Source organism: Stegastes partitus, unplaced genomic scaffold (genome assembly GCF_000690725.1).
Source record: "Stegastes partitus isolate 25-593 unplaced genomic scaffold, Stegastes_partitus-1.0.2 Scaffold1130, whole genome shotgun sequence".
Classification (NCBI taxonomy): domain Eukaryota; kingdom Metazoa; phylum Chordata; class Actinopteri; family Pomacentridae; genus Stegastes; species Stegastes partitus.
In genome coordinates, this window is record NW_007578861.1 from 82,340 (window position 1) to 103,383 (window position 21,044).

Consider the following 21,044-nt stretch of genomic DNA (forward strand, 5'->3'; position numbering starts at 1 on the left):
GTTCTGACATTAGTTGCATTGAATAGTATATTTTTTGAGATAGTACCTTTTAACAGTTAGATTTTAATTTCACAGAACAAATATCCTGCTGTTCAACTTGGAAATAATTGGAAGATACTGCAGAGGGGGGTACTCACTTCTGTTGTGTACTGTTCGTATTTATTTACAAGTATTTATTTACTTATTTATTATAATTTATTTGTATGTATGGCTGTTGTACCTAACCGTTTTCTTTTTTCTAATGTGTTATAATTTCCCTACAAAATGTCTATAAAGTGAAACGAAATAATAATAATAATAATAATAATAATAATAATAATAATAATAATAATAATAATAATAATAATAATAATAATAATATGTCAAATAACGTTTTTATGAAGAAAAAAAACACACATTCCGGGGCGGACTGGAGGGTCAGAACCAGCACTTCCGGGTCGCTGTAATAAATGTTTGGAGTTTTGTGTCCGTGTGAATCATGCCTCGCAGAAACGACATCTCCGAGGATTTGCGATGGAGAGTAGTTGATTTGCATCGAGCTGGGAAAGGCTACAAGGTGATCTCCAAGAGTTTAGACGTGCATCACTCCACTGTGAGGAAGATAGTGTATAAATGGAAGCGCTTCAGCACGGTGGCGACTCTGCCGAGGAGTGGGCGTCCTGCGAAGACGAAGAGCGCTCAGACAGCACGGAGGAGGCGGACACAGGTACAGGGGGGACTTATAGCGGCTCTGGTAGTCTGACAGCAAATCACTGAGTGCGCAAATACAGATTACAGCACATATCCTCACCTACAGTGCTGCGAACAAGTATTGGTCCTGCTGCAGATCATCTTTTATTTTTGAATGTCTTTGGATAAACCAAAACACTGGCTGATGACATGACTTCTGGTCTGCAGAAGGTTGGCAGGATGGAAATATTCTAGCATGAGGATGTAATGCACACAAAAATCTGATAAGAGTTTGCAAAGAAGAAAAAAGTGAAACTGTCAGCTGACTTGAATCCAATAGGGCATCATTGGGGTGTTCAAAGAGAATAGTGTAGCAACACAATCCCTCCAGCAAAGAGCAATGAATGGAAAAACATCTGCAGAAATGTCCGATCCTCCCTGCCAAGGAATCGTTTGAAAATGAAGGTGGTGATAGGAACTATTGGAGGAAAAAAAACAAAACAGAGAGAGCGAGAGAGAGATTTAAGCCTCTCTAATGAAAGCTGTATAGACTTTAGGTGCCTTAAGTTATTACTTTGGACTCTGTATTTTACATAAAGTAGATCTAAACAGTTAGTTTTTGATTTTTACAATAAGAGCAAATACTATATTGTTCAACTTAGAGGTAAAATATTACATACAATATTTTACAGGCTTTTTTTTAAGCAAACAAAACTGCTTTTCTGTAAAAGTAGAATGTATTTGAATATATGAAAATGTGGTTTAGATATCAGTACCATTATGGATATGGACATTTTTCCTGCATTTGTGGGATTAAAACAAATGACAATTTAATGCACATTTCACGAAAGGAAAGAATGAACATTAGGATTCCTTTTATTAACCTTTACATGAATAATGCAGGAAAATGAGAAAGTCTGACCAGTACCAACGTGTACAATGCTGTCCAATGTTTGTCTACAATGAAATGTTTGAGATCATTAAACACATTTTAATGCAAGACAGAGACAACCCAGGAAAACACAAAATGCGGTTTGTAAATGATGATTTCATTTATTGAAGGAAAAATGCTGTCCAGCCCCACCTTGTCTGATGTGGAACAGTACTTGCCCCCTTCGCTACCAATGTACTAAGGACCTTTCTGAGGATCCGTGCAGATCCCAGCATGCTGATCTTTTGGGTCTCTGTTACTGTAGCTCTCTCTGATACTTGCTTGATGTTTTCTGCCATCCCCTTCTTTATTGTACCAAGTGCACCTACAAGCACGGGGATCACGTCGGTGTTCATCTGCCACATTCTCTTTATTTCTAGCTCTAGATCTCTGTACTTGCACTTCTCCTTCTATGTCTTTTAGTGTGGTGTTTGTGTCCAATGGAATAGTCATATCAGTCAGTTTGCAGGTAGAATTCATTGAGTCTTTAATGACGATGTCTAGTCTGTTTGCTGCTATAGTTCTATCAGTATTGACTGGCAGGTCCCAAATGATGGTGATGTTGTTGTCTTTATTGTGCATCACAGTCTCCGGCTCATGCTCGAACCACTTGTCTGTAACCTGGATGTCGTGATCCTTACAGATGTTCCAGTAGAGATGTACTCTGTTTTGGCTAAGACACAACCAGATAGAATGTGATCCACTGTCTCTTCATGTATTATTTTTATTGTTAGTAGTAGTAGTAGTAATATTAGTAGTAGTAGTATATTTATTATACAGTCTATGTGACATAGGTGTACTGTTACTTTAAATCTGCACCGCCGTCTGGCGCGTATGACGTCATCACGCACCTTTCTCCTCAGCTCGTGGGAAACACTGAGGCATGGTAGGCGTCGCTTTTCTCCGCTGCAATATGAACATTATTTCGGTTTCGCTGCACATTAAATGTAGCAAAATGCAATTATAAGTGATAGGTTTTATGCTATGTGTGCTAAAGTTTGCAAACGCACTTTTAGAACTTCTAGGAGACATGTTTGTCTGCGTGTAGCTGTACCTGAGGGACAGACTGCTGCTGAACCACACAGACGGTTCATTTATTTTGTAGTACAGGTGTGTTCATTTTTAATTTTTTTTGTTCTTTATTTTATTTGCAATTAAACTGGTTGTGTTTTGTTGGGACTGGTGTTTGGTTATGCATGTTGTCCACATGGTTGTTTCTGCTGAACATTTTATAAATGTTTGGTTTTCATGAGCTGCTGAAACACTTGAACTGTCAGTAAAGACAGCTGATTGTGTGCAAAGCTACTGTCAGAAACGATCAGATGTGTGGGTTTGTTTGTATATGTGGCTGTGCTAGTAGAGAGACTGCTGCTTAACCACACAGACATTGTTTCATTTATTTTGTTGTGCAGATGTTGTGATGCCACCCAGAACCAGCAGCCACTGTGCTCCGGCTCATCCTTTTTCAATGTTATCACAACTCAATGCAAACTAGTAGGATGTGCCCCCATTTTTAAGGCTCTAAGACGAAGAGCCAGGTTTGTTACAACGGCATTGTGAGGTAGCTAAAAAGTCTCAAAAAGCTGCACATGATGCCTCGTTCTAAAGAGACTCCAGAACACATGCGGAACAAAGTCATTGACATCCATCAGTCTGGGAAAGGTTACAAAGCCATTGCTAAGGCTCTGGGACTCCAGAGAACCACAGTGAGAGCCATTATCCACAAATGGAGGAAGCACGGAACGGTGGTGAACCTTCACAGGAGTGGTCGGCCAAACAAAATTTCTTCAAGAGCACGTCAACATCTCGTCCAGGAGGACACTAAAGAACCCAGACCAACATCAGAAGAACCAAAGGCCTCACTTGCCTCAGTTAAGGTCAGTGTATCTATCTATCTCTATAAGAAAATAGTCCGGGAGAATATCCACCATCAGTTCATGACCAAAAGCTCAAGCACAAATGCAACATGACACCATGAAGTCCACCTCTGAATGGCTCAAAAAGAGCAAAATTGAGGCATTGGAGTGGCAGGGTCAATGTCTGGACTTGAATCTAATTGAGATGCTGTGGCAGGAGCTAAAAAGGCCAGTTCATGCTCAGAAACCATGTAAAGACTGATCACGGGCTATGGCAACCGTTTAACGGCAGTTGTTGCTGCACAAGGGCCCAACCGGTTAATAGGTTTAGGGGCAACTACTTTATCACAGGGCTATATATATAGGTTTTCAATAAATCATCATTTTAAAAAAGTGCATTTTGTGTTTTCTTGGGTTGTCTGTGTCTCTAAATAAAATGTGTTTTATGAGCTGAAACCAAATAGAAGATATCTGTTGGGGGTCAAATCTTTTTCACAGCACTGTACATGTTGGTACTGGTCAGACTTTCTCCTTTATTTGTGTTATTCTATGAAAGTTTAATAAAGGGATCCTTATGTTTATTCTTCCCTTTTGTAAAATGTGAATCGAGTTGTTTTGCTCACCAAGCCCACAAATTCAGGCAAAATGTCCATTTATCTCTCACCCATTTTCTTGTTATCACATATCCCAATAACTACTACGTTATTTATTTCATTTTATTGTTATCTAAGCTATATCTTCAAATATTCAAATACTCTTGTCACAAACCTTTATTTGTACTCTTTAAAATAAATGTCAAGCTTTATAGCTAAACAAATTAACAAAAAAAAAAAAAAAGCCCGAAAAAATAAAATTTTTAATATTTTGTTAAATTTTGTCTCTTTGATTATTTGTTCTTATGTAAAATTTTAAAGTCACTGTTTAGATTTACTTTGTTTAAAATACAGGATCCAAAGTAGGAACTTCATGCACCTAAAGTCAGTACAACTTTCATTATTGAGACTTAAGTCTTTTTTTTTTTTAATAGATTCTATAACCACCTTTTGTTTTTGATGACAAATTCAGTCCTCCTCAACATGGAGGATCCTACATTTCTGCAGCTATGTTCTGCCATTTATATACTATTATTTCAAGTCATATATTCATTTCACCTTTTTCTTGTGAAATCACAAGCTCTTGTAATTTTTTATTTTTTTTTTAAGCGTGCTTTAGATCATTTTAATGCTATAATGTTTCCATCCTGCCAACCATCTGCAGACTGGAAGTCATCTCATCAGCCAGTGTTTTGGTTTATCCACAGACGTTCATGGTGCATCTATAAATGTCCTCTCCTCAACACCTTTTGCAATTGTGCTGCCCATATCATCACACTCCCAGCTCTGTGCTTCACTGTCAGGACTATGCATTCACTGTGGCAGTCCTGGCCATGTTCACACCAAACATGCTAGAACCCATCTGAGCCAAACAAATTTATCTTGGACTCATCTGATCCTAAAGAATGTGCTCTCAGTATTCATCAGACGTCTTTTATGTCTTTTAGCAAAGCTTAACCTTGCAAAGAACAAGCATGTGTGTTTTTCTTGGATGCTGTCTACAGAGGTTGATGCTATGAACTGTCCTTCACACTGTCTGCCCTGTCACAGAAACCCATTAATAATCCCTGTGCCAAGTGTGATGTCTGGTTTTCAGAGGTAGAAGGATGACAACTGCAGCTCTGATTACTGTACTATAGCTTGTTCTATACCTCCTGATTAGTGCTGCAACTGATTTTTAGTTGGTCATTAATCTTCATTTATCATTTTCCACCGTTGTGAAGTCCCACAGTCACATCTTTCTATCCCCTCGAAATGCTTTTCAAACGTGGAGCCATGATGCAGACATGCAGATAGATTCTGCTCACAGCTCAGAAAGTGAGAAAGTTCTGGTGTTCACAGCTCATTTTAGCAGCATGTTCATACAGTTAGGCTAATTGGAAATCACTGTCACAGACTTTTTTTAAGTTTGCGTGTCAGTGCTCACAGATGTTTTCACTGTTGCACTCGAGAACTACAAATGAAGTCTGATCTCCTGCTGAAATCCATGAGAGCTTGTGGTGTTACGATAACACAGTTTCAACTGATGCTGAGGATGCAGAAGCCACACTTGCAAGTCTTACGGTGTAGAGAGTTTGCCACAAATTGTAAACCGTTCATTTTGCCTCTCTTAGGCCAGTCAAGTGTCTGCTGAGCCAACAGACAACATAGAAGGAGATCCAGACCAAGACAAGGTAGGCTATGTTCGGGCAGGGATTGCTGAATTTCAGAAAGACAAACATTTGCTCATTCTGTTTTCCTGTTAAGATCCAGACTGAGTCTAACACCGTCCCAGATGTTGGCCCGAAAGCAGGTTCTTCATCATCTGATAATGAAGAAGATCCTGTGGTGTGTGAGCTTATAATGAATTCAAAGGACTTTATCCCAAATAAACCAATTTTAATAAGTGATAATATCGGGATGGTTACAACTGATAATTTTCTGTCTCTTAGGTCGATCATGTGTCTGCTGGGCCAACAGATGTCAGAGGGGGAGATCCAGATCATGAAACGGTAAAGTATATATTCTGTGCATTTACTGGTTTAGAGTTTTATTTTTGGGGCCAGCTAGAATATGTTCACATTTGAACCAGACTCCAGTACACAATGTTTTCATGCAGCGGTGTCCTCCAGTATTACAGCTTCAACATCACAATGGTCTGTGATCATTTTATCAGAGCTAATGGTGCCATTAACCATGCTGGCCAAGGGTTCTCCTGCATAGAAGCCTCCTAAGAGGTTTTAGCAAGGACCTAATGATAACAACTGAGAATCACAAGAACAATTTAGGTTTTCAACCACTTTTGTTATGTTTTGTTCATGAAATGGGCAGAAATACCGGTAAAATGTACAGATTTCAGATAACAGACTGCATGTGGATCGATGTTTCTTACTGTGATATGTAGTAACCCCCTAAAGGCCCACTCTGAGCCAAGAGGAATCCTGTAGCCACATAGTGTGCAAACACTAAGGATTTTCTTTTTTTTAATCATAGAATCATTTCCATTGAAAATAAAAATAATCCTCTGGGTCTTCAGTTCCTCAGATGCTGGGAGTGCATGAAGACTCTTGTGTTCACTCTTGCAGCCAACAGCAGAACATACGTTGTGCGTTTCTTGTATCTGAGATATTCTGAAGTTAACAAAAGCAGTTCAATGCTCGTTTGAGGCGTTAAGCAAATGTGTTACATGTTGATGTAGATAAGTAACAGAAGAAAAACCTGGACTTTTAAAGCCGCAGTTTTTTTTTTGTTTGTTTGTTTTTTCCAAGTTTGCAGACCTTTAACATGCATAAAAAGCAGCTATGTAGCACACTAAAGGAAGGTAAAAAAAAACAAAAAGCATAGTGCTGGCTCTTTAATTTCGAAAGAAAAACATTCCCTCATTCTGTTTTCTTGTTAAAATCCACGACAGCTTGCTGCGAGTGATTACAACACCGTTGACGACGACGATGACGGTGACAATACAGATTCTTCCTCATCAGATAGTGAAGCCACAGATGAAGATCCTATGGTGTGTGAGCTTCTAAGAAATCACAATTGTTTGTTCCAAGTATTAAAATGATCACATTACGATACTCATCGCGAAATTCATCGTTTTTTCCTTCGTAGGCTGATTATGTGTCTGCTGGGTTAACAGAAGATGGAGGAGGAGATCCAGACATGGTAAGCGGTGCATGCAGAACAAAACAATGCAGTAATACAGATAGAATTATTAACTTTCTGAATCCCAAAACCTACTGGCAGGTTTGAAAGTCATTTTATCTTTTAAAAGTAAGTAAAATTACACCATTTATCAGGCAGAAAAACAGAAAAAATAGTCGGGTTCAACCTTTCAGCAGTCCTAAAATAAGTGTGTGATCTCGAGTTTGGCAGAACAAAATTATCCAAATCTAAACTTCACCCAAAATCACCTTTATTTACTCATGTCTCATTTAAAAAACAAACACAAAAAACACCCAAAATTAATAATGTGAACTAAGCAGATTTGCAATAAATAAATAAAAATCTGCACCGCTCGCACAACTGAGAAGCCATTAGGGACTTTGTTACAAGCAAAAGTCACATAATAAAAATTCTGCAATGAAATCAACTGAACTGCAGGCTGTGTTTGAACAGAGCAGAGGGTTAATGTTAATGTAGAACCATTTATCTCCCTATTTTTATTTTTATTTTTTTAAACTTAGGCAGCATCTGACAAAGTTTTCATCAATAGCTGCAAGGTTTGCATGAGGATGAAACCAGACAAACGAGTTGGTAGTGTGTTGTGCATACATCCAAGGCATTAGTCCAACTTTTATCAATTTTTCGTGTCTTAAATAAAAATTTACCACAATAATTCATCCATCCATTCATATCATATCAGACACTTTTAGTGTATTTGTCTTCCTCAGTGTTTTAGTAAGCTTAAGCTCTTACTTAGTTTGGATCCATGTGTATCTGAGCATATGTAGGTAAAAGTGTGCTTCTATATATGAACGTGAAGATATTTAGTTTTTGTGTTTCTCTCCTGCACATGGCCCTTAGATTGGGTGTGTCTTTGCCTTTTCTGTATTACAGTATGGAGGAGTGATGAGTCCCATTTCATCTGATGACGAAACTACAGAAGAAGATCCAATGGTTTGTTTTTCCATATGTTGTATTCTAAAATTTAAATCCTAAAGATTCCATATTGTGCACGTTTACAGGTGTAAAATTTCATTTTTACCATCTTCTAGAACATTACATTTACATATTTTAATGAATATAGGCTGTTTAAAAATATTTAAATATTCTTTTTGTATGGACATGTTTGTCTTCTGCTCTGTGATACATTATTAGGAGCAGTTTTTTGACCCTAGCTTCAGTGAGGAAAAGAAGATTTATGCTGGTTCCTCAGTGACAACAGGAGCTCTCCTGCTTCTCCTCCTGGTCTTCATCCTGAAACACGGTCTGTCGAAAGCGGCAATCAAAGACCTGCTGGACCTCCTGAACTTCATGGTGCCTGGATGTGCTCCAAAGTCCTGGCAGTTTTTTAAGAAACATTTGACTGGCACTAATGACAAGACGGAGCTTCACTTTTACTGTCCGAGGTGTACAAGCTACCTCGGTGTTGAGCCTGGTGATGAATGTGGAGTCTGCCAGAAGAGCCTGAACAGAAAAAGCCTCCTAGATAAGGCTTACTACTTCCTCGTAATGCCACTTGAAATTCAGCTCAGAAGCATTCTTTCAAATGTCCACACGAAGCTGGGGAAGCATTTCACAAGGGAGACTTCCATTTCTGATGTTAACACGGGAACCGGATACAAACATGACAGGCAGGATGCCAGTATTACGCTTAGCTTCAACTGCGAAGGCTCTCCAGTGTTCAGCTCATCCAAGTTTTCAGTTTGGCCCATCCTGTGTACGATCAACGAGCTTCCATATGCTGAAAGATGTAAAAACGTTCTGCTGCACACGCTGTGGTTTGGCCGTGGCAAACCACAGGTTCAGAGTTTTTTCACGCCGTTTATTTATGAAGTGCAGAAACTCTCAGAGGCAGGGTTCTGTTGGAGAGACGAGACCGGCTTTGAACGTCACACCAGAGTAACAGCTCGAGTTTGTGTTTGCGATGCAGTAACAAGGGCAATGCTGCAGAACTTTAAACCATTCAACAGAGTGTTTGGATGTGGTTTCTGTTACCACAAAGGTGAGATGGTTCAGAAGGGCAGCACTTACACAAGAGTTTACCCTATCCAGATGGACGGCTGTGACCTGAGACATATGGTTGAGACGGTGCAGATCGCGGAGTTTGTCATGGAAAACGATGATGATGAAGATCAGATGGGTGTTAAAGGTCCAAGTCCACTGATTCTGTTGCCGTCTTTTGACATTATCCAAGGGTTTATTCCAGATTACATGCACTGTGTTTGTCTCGGTGTCACTCGTCAGTTCGTCAATCTTTGGTTTGACCCTCTTTATGCCAACAAGGGCTTCCATTTGACACGTCGGCATTTAGCTAACCTGGACAAAGCAATTTGTGAGATCCAGCCGCCAGATGAAATCAGACAAAGCCCTAGGTGCCTTAGTGAGAGGATGTATTGGAAAGCCTCTGAGTGGAGAGCATTTGCTCTCCTCTATTCTCCTGTTATACTGAGGAATGTCTTACCAATGTTGTACTACAAACACTGGATGCTTCTTGCTTGTGCGCTTCACACCCTCCTCTCCCAGTTTGCCACTCAGGATGAGCTGAACTGTGCAGAGCTTTGTCTGGTCCAGTTTGTAGCAAAAATCCCGTCTCTCTACGGACTTGAGCACTGTTCCTATAACTGCCACTTGCTGACCCATCTCACTGAGAGTGCTCGGGACTGGGGTCTTTTATGGGCCAATTCAGCGTTCGTCTATGAAAACATGAAGGACAGACTCTTGCAGATGTACTCTGGCACAAAGTCAGCTTCATCACAGATTTTCAAAAATGTCTTTTCATATGAGAAGGTTGTGAAAAAAGGTAGCGCTGTACTTGAGGATGAGAGCACAGAAATGAAAGATTTCTTTGGCTCCATGACCAATTGTGATATTGTTGCTGAGCCTACGGATTGCATCAGAGAACATTTAGTGACTCTGGGATGTGGTTCTTGTAGATCTTTAACTGCAAGAGAAGTTGCTGCATTGCAAAAGAGCGACACACTCACATGGTGCCATCGTCAAAGTGTAACTGAATATAAGCGTTGCATTTCCAAAAACATGTTAGTCGCCTCTTTAGACGACAGCGTTGCAGTCAAATGGAACAATTCTGTGATAGAAACAACCAGCTGCTTTGCTCTGGTTGAGTCTTTGGTTGTTGTGCAGAAACCCTGCAGCTGTGAACGAAGCACCAACTGCTCCTGCAGAGAACTTATCATTTTCTACAAGCAGCTGCAGCGAGTGAGCAGACAGCCGGCCATCCATGACTCACAGATCAACGCAAACATCGCAAAATTCCTCGTTAAAGTGAGACGCTCGGGTGAATTGTGTGCAATGACATGCGTGGACATTACTGCCAAATGTATTATGATTGAACATGAGGGTCAGTTATATGTCATGAAAATGCCCGTGTTTGAGACGAGGTAAATGTCTCTGGCTTTAACATTGGTTCGTTGTGATGTCGGAGTAGGTCCACATTCACACAGCAGGATTGTGTGATATGACTGTAAATTGTGTAAGATATAGCCTTCCTGTTACTGTATTTTAGGCCATTGTGGGCCTTTATAGCACTTTTTAGGTAGAACTTTTGCATTTAGTACTTTAACTTAGCATTATATTATTAACCCTCTGAACCCCAAAACCCACCAGTGGGTGTGAAATGCATTTTTGCCAAAGTTGAGCCATTTGTCAGAGACAGAAACAGTGAAAGATTTCCCATGGTCCTTGAAGAAATTATGTATGCTACGCTAGTCAAATTTGAGCTTAAAGTTATGATATTTTATCAAAAACACTTTATTCTGCATGTCTCATTTGCACAAGATCCTGTTTAAAAAAATTTAAAATAATTCTGCACTTTTCACAACAGCATGATAAACTGAGCTACGACCAACAGTCACATGACAAAACCTGTGTGACTTTTAGGATGAACTGCAGGAAGGGTTTACACAGAGCAGACATTCCATGACAAAAGAGACTGAAAGAAACTGCAGTCTGGCTTACAAAGGTACACAAGTTATCAGCATGTTGGAAGATACATTCAGCATGGTGAAACGTTTTTCTACTGTTGGTGTGTAGAGCAGTGTGAAAGTACTAAAAATCATACTTCAATAGCATATGAGGACTTTTTAAAATTCCTGGGGGTACTTGGAAAAAGGTTGTATATATCGATTACAGGTTTTTGAATTTTTGTAAAACAAATAGTTTTTAAAAATGTTTCCACTGAGGCGCAGGATGTTGTATTACAGTGAAAAATAAGTCCACAGTGGGTAAAACTTTGACAAAAAGACACCCAGAAACTGGAGTTCAGAGGGTTATCGTTGTAGAATTTGTGAACATTTTGGTGTCGTACACAGAATGTATACTTGTAAATACAGTATTTTGTAGTGAATGTAAAGTAAGGTCAAATGCTTCTATTTTGCATTCAAATATGTGAAAGATGTCAGTGAATGTGAAAAGATCTTGTTTGGCTCCGTTTTGCTTTAATGAAACCTGGTGAGCCGCGTTGTCCCTTCATTATGTGACCAAAGAGCTTCTGGTCATGTCAGGTGTAATGTTTGACTTCATCAGGCTTTACATGCTCCCATTAAGGCTCAGTGGGGTTGAGGTCAGGAGGCTTTGGAGCCAAGTCCTGGACAGTCAACACTCCTTCAAAGCTTTGAGGTGTTGTTTGGGCTTGTTGTCCTACTGCAGCACAAATCCTTCTCCAATCTGGTCTTGTGTAGGAGGATTTTGGGGCTGCTTTTGCTTGTTTTATTTTGTTAAATGTGCCTTTTGGTATTCTAATCAGATGATATTCAAATCTTCTTTCCTGTTGCTGTTGACAGAAATCAAAAACCTTAATGAGCATTATACCCTCCAAATATTCTTATACCAACACTGGCACTAGAGGTATGATGCTGTGGTACTAACATGGTGCCTGAATCTGATTTAAAGTTTTGAGATAAGCAACACACTGATCAGCCACAACATGAAAACCACTGACTGCTCCATCATCTTGTACAATTCTACAATTTCATGTGGCAGAAGCTTTTATCCAAAGCGACGTACATCTGAGAGCAGATACAACACAAGCACGGATCTAGTCAGGAGAAAACAACCTAGATAAGTGCCATAGAACAATCTTATCGATGTGCCGACAGGTCAGAGTTACTTGCAGCACAAATCAGACCAACACCACGTTTGGCAGCTGGTTTTACTTCTGTAGCTGATCGGTATTTGTCATGTGTTAAACTGTTCCCTTTGCACTACTATTTTTCCTTATCCATCAGTGTGATTTATTGAATTTCTTTTGGATGTTTCACCACGCCCGGCACCACAGAGCTTGTTCGCTTGTTGGGGTGCGTAATGTGTATATTCAAAAAGACCTGACCCCGTGACAATCTAAGTGGGATTGAAGCATAGTTAGTCAATAAAAACATCTTTGTGACACAAAGTAAGTGTGTGGTAAACTCTTCTTTTTTCACTATACTGTTATAACATTTGATACATGCTGAGGTAACCACTGGTGTCATTACTGGAGCTACTGTAAGAGACGGACTGTGTTAGTACTGTTGTATGCTGTTGTAAATGATATGTTTCACTTTCATATGAAAACATCATCACAAAGGTGAAGTATGGTGGAGGCAGCATCATGATGACAAGAGCTTCTAAAGAAGAAAAAAGTGAAAACTATGACCTGGTCTGTCGCCTGACTTGAGTCCAGTAGAACACCTTGGAGGTATTTTATAAAGAAAATCAGAGCAACAAAGCCTCAATGGAGCAAAGAGCAGCTGCGAAAAGATAGTCCATGAAGAATGACCGTGGTATCCTCCATGCTGAGGACTGTCATTAAACGTAACGGTGTCACACTGTTTTATTTTAAATAGAGTAAATCGAAAGTTTTTAATTTAGCATAAGCGCAAACACCCTGTAGTTCAACTTAGAGGTTGTACGAGTACTGTAAGGTGGTACATTTTTAAAAATATTTGGCATTAAAGTGATGGTTGTACTCACTTCTGTCCTGTACTTTACCATACCAATGTAATATATACAGTCATCCTCAAATTTATTCATACCCTCCCATTAAAGAAGGAAAAAGACAGCTATCACTGAAATACGTTGAAATTGACAAAGGTAACAATAAATAAAAAGTTAGTGAAAATCATGACATTACTTTGAATTATGGTTCAACAGAAATATTTTTTTTAAAAAACAAAAACGAGCAAACGAGCATGATGGGACACGTGAAGTAATATTTTGTTGAACAACCCTTTGAGCCGATCACTGCAATCAAGTGTTTTCTGCAACAATCAGACTTCTGCACCTGTTGACAGGTATTTTGATTTTCGCCCACTGCTCATCAGCAAAGTGCTCTAATTTATCCGGGACAGTATTTTTATTATTTTTTTTCTTAAATTATTCTTTTCAACCACAATTCAAAAGCAATGTCTTATTTCACTTACTTATAATTTAGCAAATTTTTATCTATTATTACTTTTTTCAGTTTCTACTTATCTGAGGGACTATTGTGAATTTTACCATTTCTTTAATGGAAGGGTATGAATACATGTGAGGACGACCATATATAACACACACTACAGTCTCACCCAGCCTCCACTTCCTCCCCCCATCCTTCCCTCCCTGCGGGTCTCTGCAGACTCTGGGTCTGTTGTCCACTGTCATGGCTCCCAGGGGAGCTGCTGATCCTCCTTGTTGTCCTGCTGACGGGTTGCAGCCCCTGGACGCTGCTCAGGACATTCCTATCAGCATTCCTCTGACCCGTTGACCTGCCGTGACCCCGCAGGGCTCCTCCTCTCCTGGTGTCCACGCAGCTGCCGCCCGTCAGTCACCGCTGAAATATAGACGTCTGAAGGAAGCTGCCTGCGTCATGAAGTCAGTGTTTATTAGGATGCAAATCGCAGGCTCAGTAGTTTTAATATTTACTGTGTATCAGTACGTTTAGCCCTCCTTGTCATGCTTAGATGTGACCTTAAGGGACATTGTGGATGCACAAATATCTGCATATTTTCCCTTTCAGCAAATAGCCACTTGAAAATTAGGTTCTGTTACAATTTTAGCAGAAATTCATGTATAGAACAGATTGTGCTTTTGTTCTGCTGTGAACTACCCTGCATTAATTTCCCAGCTTGTCAAAGAACAGCAATAAAACAGTTGTGGAAGACATAGATAATAGATAATAGTATTTTTATAGCTGATTTTTAAACAGCATGTTGGGATACAAACATAAAAGTAAGTCTTTCTAGACTTTCTTAAAATTTTAAACTTGCTATTTCTTTATTAAGTTTAGCAACTGAAGGTAATTAGACAAATAATCTTTCTGAAAGTGGCCAGCTGGCTGCTTTATTTTTTTATTTTTTAATTTCTGAATGCTTATAATCATTGTTTGCATAGTCTTTTGAGAAATGCATTAAGACATTTTGAGAAACTATTGACTAAAAAGAAATAAAATATGTCCTAGTATACTCAAATTGAAGCAACAACAAAAACCGTTACATTCATGCACATTACTGTCTTTATTTTGTGATCTCTTTTAGTGTGATTTTTTTTCTGCAACAGGCCTGTGTTGTGTTGCAGAAGCATCGTGCTCGCCAGCAGCTCTGACATTTCATCCAACACTTTGTGACCGGAGGTGACTCTGAAGTTGTCAACACTCTGCCAGTGGCTCTGTGAAGACATAATGATGCAGCGTCAGTCTGCTGCTTTCAGGTAAACTCTGGTGCTCCATCGTGCTGGAACAACGTACAACATAAATGGTTTTGAGGGGCATTTTGCACTTATTTTTGCCACACTACATCCATTTCTGCAGGTATTAAAGCTCAAACTATCCAATGAAGTAAATGCTGTTCACACACAGTCATCATGGAACTTTTCATGATGGCTTAAATTGTATTTCATTTTTCAACCATAATCACAGATGATTTGATCTACTCATCTAGTATTGCAGATTCTGAATCAATGACACGGGGGAGAAATAGCAGTGCAAATGTCAGGCTTTTATCTTTTATGTTTTTTTTTAGATATTGTTGTTGAAACATAGCTGCAAATTTCAATGTGCAAAAAACAAAACCAGGCTAAAAGTGGGTCGACTGACAATTTCTTTAAAAAAAAAAATTCTAGTATCAAGAATTTCATATATCAAGCTAAAAAATGTCACATATATCTTAATAAATATCCATATTTTATGCTATATAATTTTCTTTCAAATCATAGATACTCAATCAGAAATTGTTTTAAAAGTTCATGATTCATGATTCAAGTTCATGATGGAGCGGTGGTCAGCATCGTCGCCTCGCAGCAAGAAGGTCGCCAGTTCGCGTCCTGGTGGGGACACCCGGGATCTTTCTGCGTGGAGTTTGCATGTACTCCCCGTGCGGTGTGGGTTCTCTCCGGGTTCTCCGGCTTCCTCCCACAGTACAAAACATGTTGAGGTTAATTGGTGATTCTAAATTGTCCGTAGGTGTGAATGTGAGTGTGCTTGGTTGTCTGTCTCTAAGTGTAGCCCTGTGATAGACTGGTGACCTGTCCAGGGTGTCCCCTGCCTTCACCCTAAGTCAAGTGGGATAGACTCCAGACCCCCGCAACCCTAGTGAGGATTAAGCGGTGTATAGATAATGGATGGATGAGTCAATACTCCTCTGACATCTGATACTTTCAGAACATTCATAATTTTGTAGGACTTTTAATTCAGCGATTGAGTGTGAGCAGAGAGGAGAGAAAATATACGGAACTGCCCTTTATTCCCTGGACAGGAAACAAAAGGTGGAAGATAAACCAGACACACCTGTGAGCTGAAAAACACAAACAAAGGCCTTGTGGAGGAGAACAGATGGAGGAGTGGGAGCAGGAAAAAGAGGACAGAACTGGAGTCTAATTCTGGACGTGTTTGCTGTAAAATGTGACGTATAAAAGTAAACAGAGTTGTTGCGAGAACCGGATCGGATTCGCTGAAATTTTGTGGAGAAAAAGCTGATCCACAGAGCAGAGATGGAGGGAGCTGCTTCAGCAAACAGAGCTGGACTTGTGTGTCTCCGACCTACAACTCTCGTGGTTCAGGTTCATGACCACTTTCCCTCCTCCTCTGCTTTGACGTTAAAGGTCCTCGCAAACACATCTTACAAATGAACTCAACTATATTCATCTTGATTCAGAAAGGTTGTTTCCTCTCCTGAACACAAATTCAACTCGGCACATTTAAAACAACCGGGGTTGACCAAAGTGCTGTACACATTAAAAGCAAGATAACCAATACAATGCAGCAATTGCAATAAATAAATAATACTAAAATACATAAATACACTGCTATAAAATAGAATAAAATAAAATAGAATGAAATTAATTAAAATGAAATTAAAATTTTGCCAAAAATTCAAGACATCAGACATCTTGAACTGGAAGCTTGACAATTATCTGACGGCCTCATCTTATTTGTTGCATTGAAGACTTTTTGGTTTTCCGTACCAGGGCTTTTTAAGTTTGGTTTTCTACTCATATTTGGACTCTGAATATAGTTTTCTGATGATATTTGGACTCATAATTTGTTGTTGTTGTTGTTGTTGTTGTTGTTGTTGTTGTTGATATCTGATCTCTAAATTTGGCTGTGTATTCTAATTGTGATTCTGAATTTGGATTTCTGATGATATCTGGACTCTGGATTTAGTTTTCTGTTGATATTTAGATCCAATTTGTTTTTTTTAATTGTTTTTTTTTTTAGTCTGAATTATTTTTTGTTGTTGTTGTAGATATTTGGATTCTAAATGTAGTTTTCTGTTGATATTTGGACTTTGAATTTCGATGTCTGTTGATATTTAGACTCTGAATGTAGTTTTCTGTTGATATTTAGACTCTGAATGTAGTTTTCTGTTGATATTTGGACTCTGAATGTAGTTTTCTGTTGATATTTAGACTCCAAACTTCATTTTCGCTTAACATTTTGACTCTGACTCATATTTTCCGGTGACATTTAGACCCTGACTTTGGCTGTCGGTTGATATTTCGAACTCTAATTTTTGTATTCTGTTGATATTTGAGCACTTAATTTGGCTTTCCAATGACATTTAGAACCCTGAGTTGGGTTTTCAGTGGATTTAGGCTGACTTTAGCTTTCTGTCAATATTTTGAATGTGATTTCTGTTGACTTGATGGCCATGTGGAAATGTTTCGATCTTTAAAGCTGAGCATCGTGTCATTTCCACAACTCCAGTATGAACATTCACCTGCACTAGCCGCTTTACTGATATCTGTAGTTACATTAAGGCTTTCAGTACTTGTTCCTCCTCTCATCATGGCCACCGTGACTTGTTCAGTCCCTTAAAGAGGAACAGACACGATAATTCACTAAATGGTTCCTCCTTCTTCAGCTTTGAGTAATAAACCTTAATCAGGCAGCGCTGCCAAATCACAAAATCTGGCTGCTCCTCTGTCCCTCTACTGTCTCTTCTTATGTTTCTGAAATCCCAGATGAAGCCACATAAAGTCGTCACTCAACCTCAAACCTTTCCTCGTGTGTTTGCAGATCAAGTTCTTAATTAGCTCTGTTTTTTATGTTTTATTTACTGACTTGTCTCTCAGGCTGCTCTGATCACTTTAATAGACTTTATTGAGATGCTGCCCAACCTCCTGCAGTGTATGTTTGCAATTTAGCATCATCCACAAATCTTAAAATGAAAAAAGAGACAAACAGTCTGCAGCTGGTTTTGTTTTTCACGCCCAAGTTTCCAAATCAAGCTGACAAATTACAAGCTGTCTGGAAAAGAAGGGAAAAAAAGGAATCTTTCATTATTATTTATTCAGATTTCTCCAGTGATTTATAGTGATTCAGGATTTTATCTGCAGGCAATTTGTAAAAATGATTTGATTCATTTGCTATATTTTGGGGACTCTGAGGTATTTACAGACATACAGAATCTCAGATGTGGTTTATATTTATTGTGATGTCTTGTATGCACATACTTGATTAAACCTATAAACGTCATTCATTCAGCGATCATAACAAACCTGTTTTTAAAAAACTGGACCTCAACTTTTCTGTCTTTTCAGTATTAAGGATGGCAGCCTTCTGACTGAGCTGCTGTCTGGTGATTTCCCCCCAATTTCTATCATTTTCATCTGTTCTGGTTCTTTCTTTTTTCTTTTTTCCTCCACCTCTCCAAACTGTTTGTGCAAATTTAATTTGGATGCACTTGTGGCTCTCTGTGGATGACATTACGTCACCTCCTGCACCTCCTCCTCCTTCACAACCCAGGGGCCTAAAACCCGTCTCCCTCAGCTCTGGTGATGCCGACTGAGAATGTTGTATTTTCATATCCTTAAGTCTTCTGATTGATCATAAAAATCTACATTTGTCACATTAATTTTGTTTTAATTAGTTTTAATTAAACAATTGTACTCCAACAATAAGCCTCATCTCCCCCACAGATGGATGCCTTTAATATAAACTCTAGAAAAGCTCAAGTTTTTGAGTCGTTTATGGCTGACTGCGATATTTTAAAGCCTCCAGTGTGCTACACAGACAAACTTTTGTGAATTTACAGAAACAATTAATCATTCATCAAGTCTTAAACGATTTCTGACTTTTTTTTTTTTCTCCTCGGCTGCTCCGAGGTTCCAGGTGGGTCGAGGGATGAAGCCCAGGTCCCCTGGTCTGCACCGGGCCATCACGAACAGCGGATCAGCCCTCAGGTTCTGATGTCTGATCTGTGGAGACGAGGTGGGAATAAAAACAGGTCAGAGCAATTCATGGTCAAGCTATACCATATATTTTGGACAAACTGTTGAGAATTCAAACAAATCTGGAGTCATTTTGGACCATTTTTGTCTTTCTGGACTTTTTTTTTTTTTTTTGGATTCACGATTCAAGAACCTTTATTTGTCACAAACACAATTATACACAGTGTAATGTACTGAGCACCTGTTACTGACCGAAAGAATAATGAGAAGAAAAATAAGAATAAACAATAAAAATGTGTGTATAAATAAATATACACAGATAGACGCACGGACGGACAAATCAATAGATAAATCAAAGTGCAGCATCTATCCATTATCTCTACACCTTAATCCTCTCTAGGGTCGTGGGAGGCTGGAGTCTACCCCAGCTGACTCAGGGTGAAGGTAGGTTCACCTGGACAGGTAACCAGTCTATCACAGGGCTACACTATGCCTAACCCTAACCCACCTGCAGCCCCAAAGTGCAACAAATATATGTATACACAAGACAAAAGCAAACAGTTCGTCTATTAAGTCATCTATTTTTGAGACATTTAACATGTATTTGGACAAACTGTCAGTAATTTTAAACTCTTTCCAGTCATTCAGGACACGTTTCTGTCATTTTCAACCATTCTGAGTCACTTCTGACAAACACTGAGTCATTTTTGGGAATTTTTTTTTGTAATTTAGGAGATTTTTGGGTACATTTAAATAATTTTAAGTCATTTTTAAATACAAATAAAGATTATTATTATTATTACTATTACTATTATTATTTAAATACTGCTACTATTTCTACTTGATCTGCTGTACAAGCTGTAATAAGCTCCTGAAATATCCCAATCCGGGCTGAGGGGGTTCGGTACCGTTCTGGTTCGGGCTCCTGCAGCTCCTGTCCTCCGCCGACCTCCTTGGCCGAGTTGCTGACGACAGATCCGGGGCTCTGCAGGATCTTCTTCAGCTTCTGCAGCCTCTGCTGGGCATCTGGAACTTTGTCTGGGTCCTGCAGATGACAGAAAACACAAGTTACTACTACTGAGGTCCATCGGTTCATCGGTTCAGGCACCAGAGACGCTGCTCTTCAACATTCAGTGTTCAGGGTCGTTCTTCAAATCCTGTCACTCTGAACATTTAATTGTCATTTTTAATAATGGATTTATATCATTTCAGACCATTTTTGTCACTTCTAACAAATGTAAAGTCATTTCCAGCATTTGTTCTGGTCGCCATGGGGCACATTTTAAGCCGTTTGGACCTTCTTTTGTCCTACTCGACAAATCAGGAGCCAGTTATGTTGGACATTGTGGTGTTCTTACCGCCACCATGGGTCTGAGAATAGCAACTGCTTGCTTCACGTCCTTCTCCACCTGCCTCCTGCTGGCCTTCGCCTCCTTCAGCTGGACCTTCACTTCTTCTATCTCTGCTGCCCTCTGACGAGCAGTCTCAGACGCTGAGGCCCGTTCCCGTCTGAAAACAACAACAGAGAACTGAGTCGGCTGCAGCACAGTCAGGCTGCATCGCACTTCAGGAATCAGTGTATAGATTCAGTGCTCAGAACACACAAAAAAGTACGACTTTAACTGTTCAACTCAAGAAAAACAAGCTAAATCTGTAAAAAAAAAAAAAAAGCTTGTTTGTTTTTTACATTTTAAAAATAGTAATTTGTTCTTTTGTAACGTTTACCATAAAACCACGCAGCTTTACTGTCTTTAAATTAGCCAACAGTACCCTCATTTTACAGATGTGCCCTGTGGTTCTACAGCGTTTGAACATTCCGGCACTCTGCTGCCACCGTGGTCAACATATGACACCAAACATGGATCTCGTGTCTGCTCTACAGAAGCACCTTCATGACAACAATGTTACTGTGAATCTCAGGTGTGAGCTGCAGATGAACTATTCACCTGAGAGTCTGTTCTTCATCCAACACGCGCTGATGGAGGCTGCTGTTCTTCTCCTTCTGAGACTGCAGCTGCTTGCACTTCTTGGTCCACCTATCCACCTCCTGGAAGTAGAGTGTGGGGATTTTTTTAAAAACAAGGACTGAGTAGAGGAGGTTCGGATGCTGACGTGTATGTTTGTCAGCAAGCTGATGTCTTATCTTTCAAAAAACCTCGTTGGTGATGTTTTAACTCAGCCACCAGGGATGGTTATTCAGCCATGAATCGTGTT

General features: G+C 39.4%; 2 protein-coding genes across 2 annotated transcripts in view; one reads left to right on the plus strand and one right to left on the minus strand.

Annotated features, from left to right (window-relative positions):
• The first annotated feature begins 491 nt into the window (after positions 1-491).
• Positions 492-12,601, plus strand: LOC103368185 (uncharacterized). The gene is made up of 9 exons (XM_008296464.1): positions 492-706; positions 3,013-3,477; positions 5,663-5,722; positions 5,796-5,876; positions 5,981-6,040; positions 6,940-7,038; positions 7,137-7,190; positions 8,085-8,144; positions 8,346-12,601. Exons 2-9 carry the CDS (start codon positions 3,190-3,192, stop codon positions 10,590-10,592), a joined length of 2,949 nt encoding a protein of 982 aa, XP_008294686.1. The 5' UTR covers positions 492-706; positions 3,013-3,189; the 3' UTR covers positions 10,593-12,601.
• A 6,237-nt stretch (positions 12,602-18,838) lies between these two features.
• LOC103368193 (uncharacterized protein C9orf117 homolog) overlaps positions 18,839-21,044 on the minus strand; it is a 14,511-nt gene continuing 12,305 nt past the window's right edge. The window contains exons 5-8 of the mRNA XM_008296472.1: positions 20,777-20,877; positions 20,189-20,339; positions 19,739-19,875; positions 18,839-18,857 (exon numbers count right to left, since the gene is read on the minus strand). Coding sequence (XP_008294694.1) covers positions 18,839-18,857; positions 19,739-19,875; positions 20,189-20,339; positions 20,777-20,877 — 408 coding nt within the window. The remainder of the gene's footprint in view (positions 18,858-19,738; positions 19,876-20,188; positions 20,340-20,776; positions 20,878-21,044) is intronic.

Bases quoted from the DNA above. Each gene is read 5' to 3' on its own strand.
- LOC103368185 (XM_008296464.1), top strand. From the start codon at position 3,190: ATGATGCCTCGTTCTAAAGAGACTCCAGAACACATGCGGAACAAAGTC. The intron at 5,723-5,795 runs GTAGGCTATGTT...TTTCCTGTTAAG, and splicing joins GAGATCCAGACCAAGACAAG to ATCCAGACTGAGTCTAACAC. The intron at 6,041-6,939 runs GTAAAGTATATA...AATCCACGACAG, and splicing joins GAGATCCAGATCATGAAACG to CTTGCTGCGAGTGATTACAA.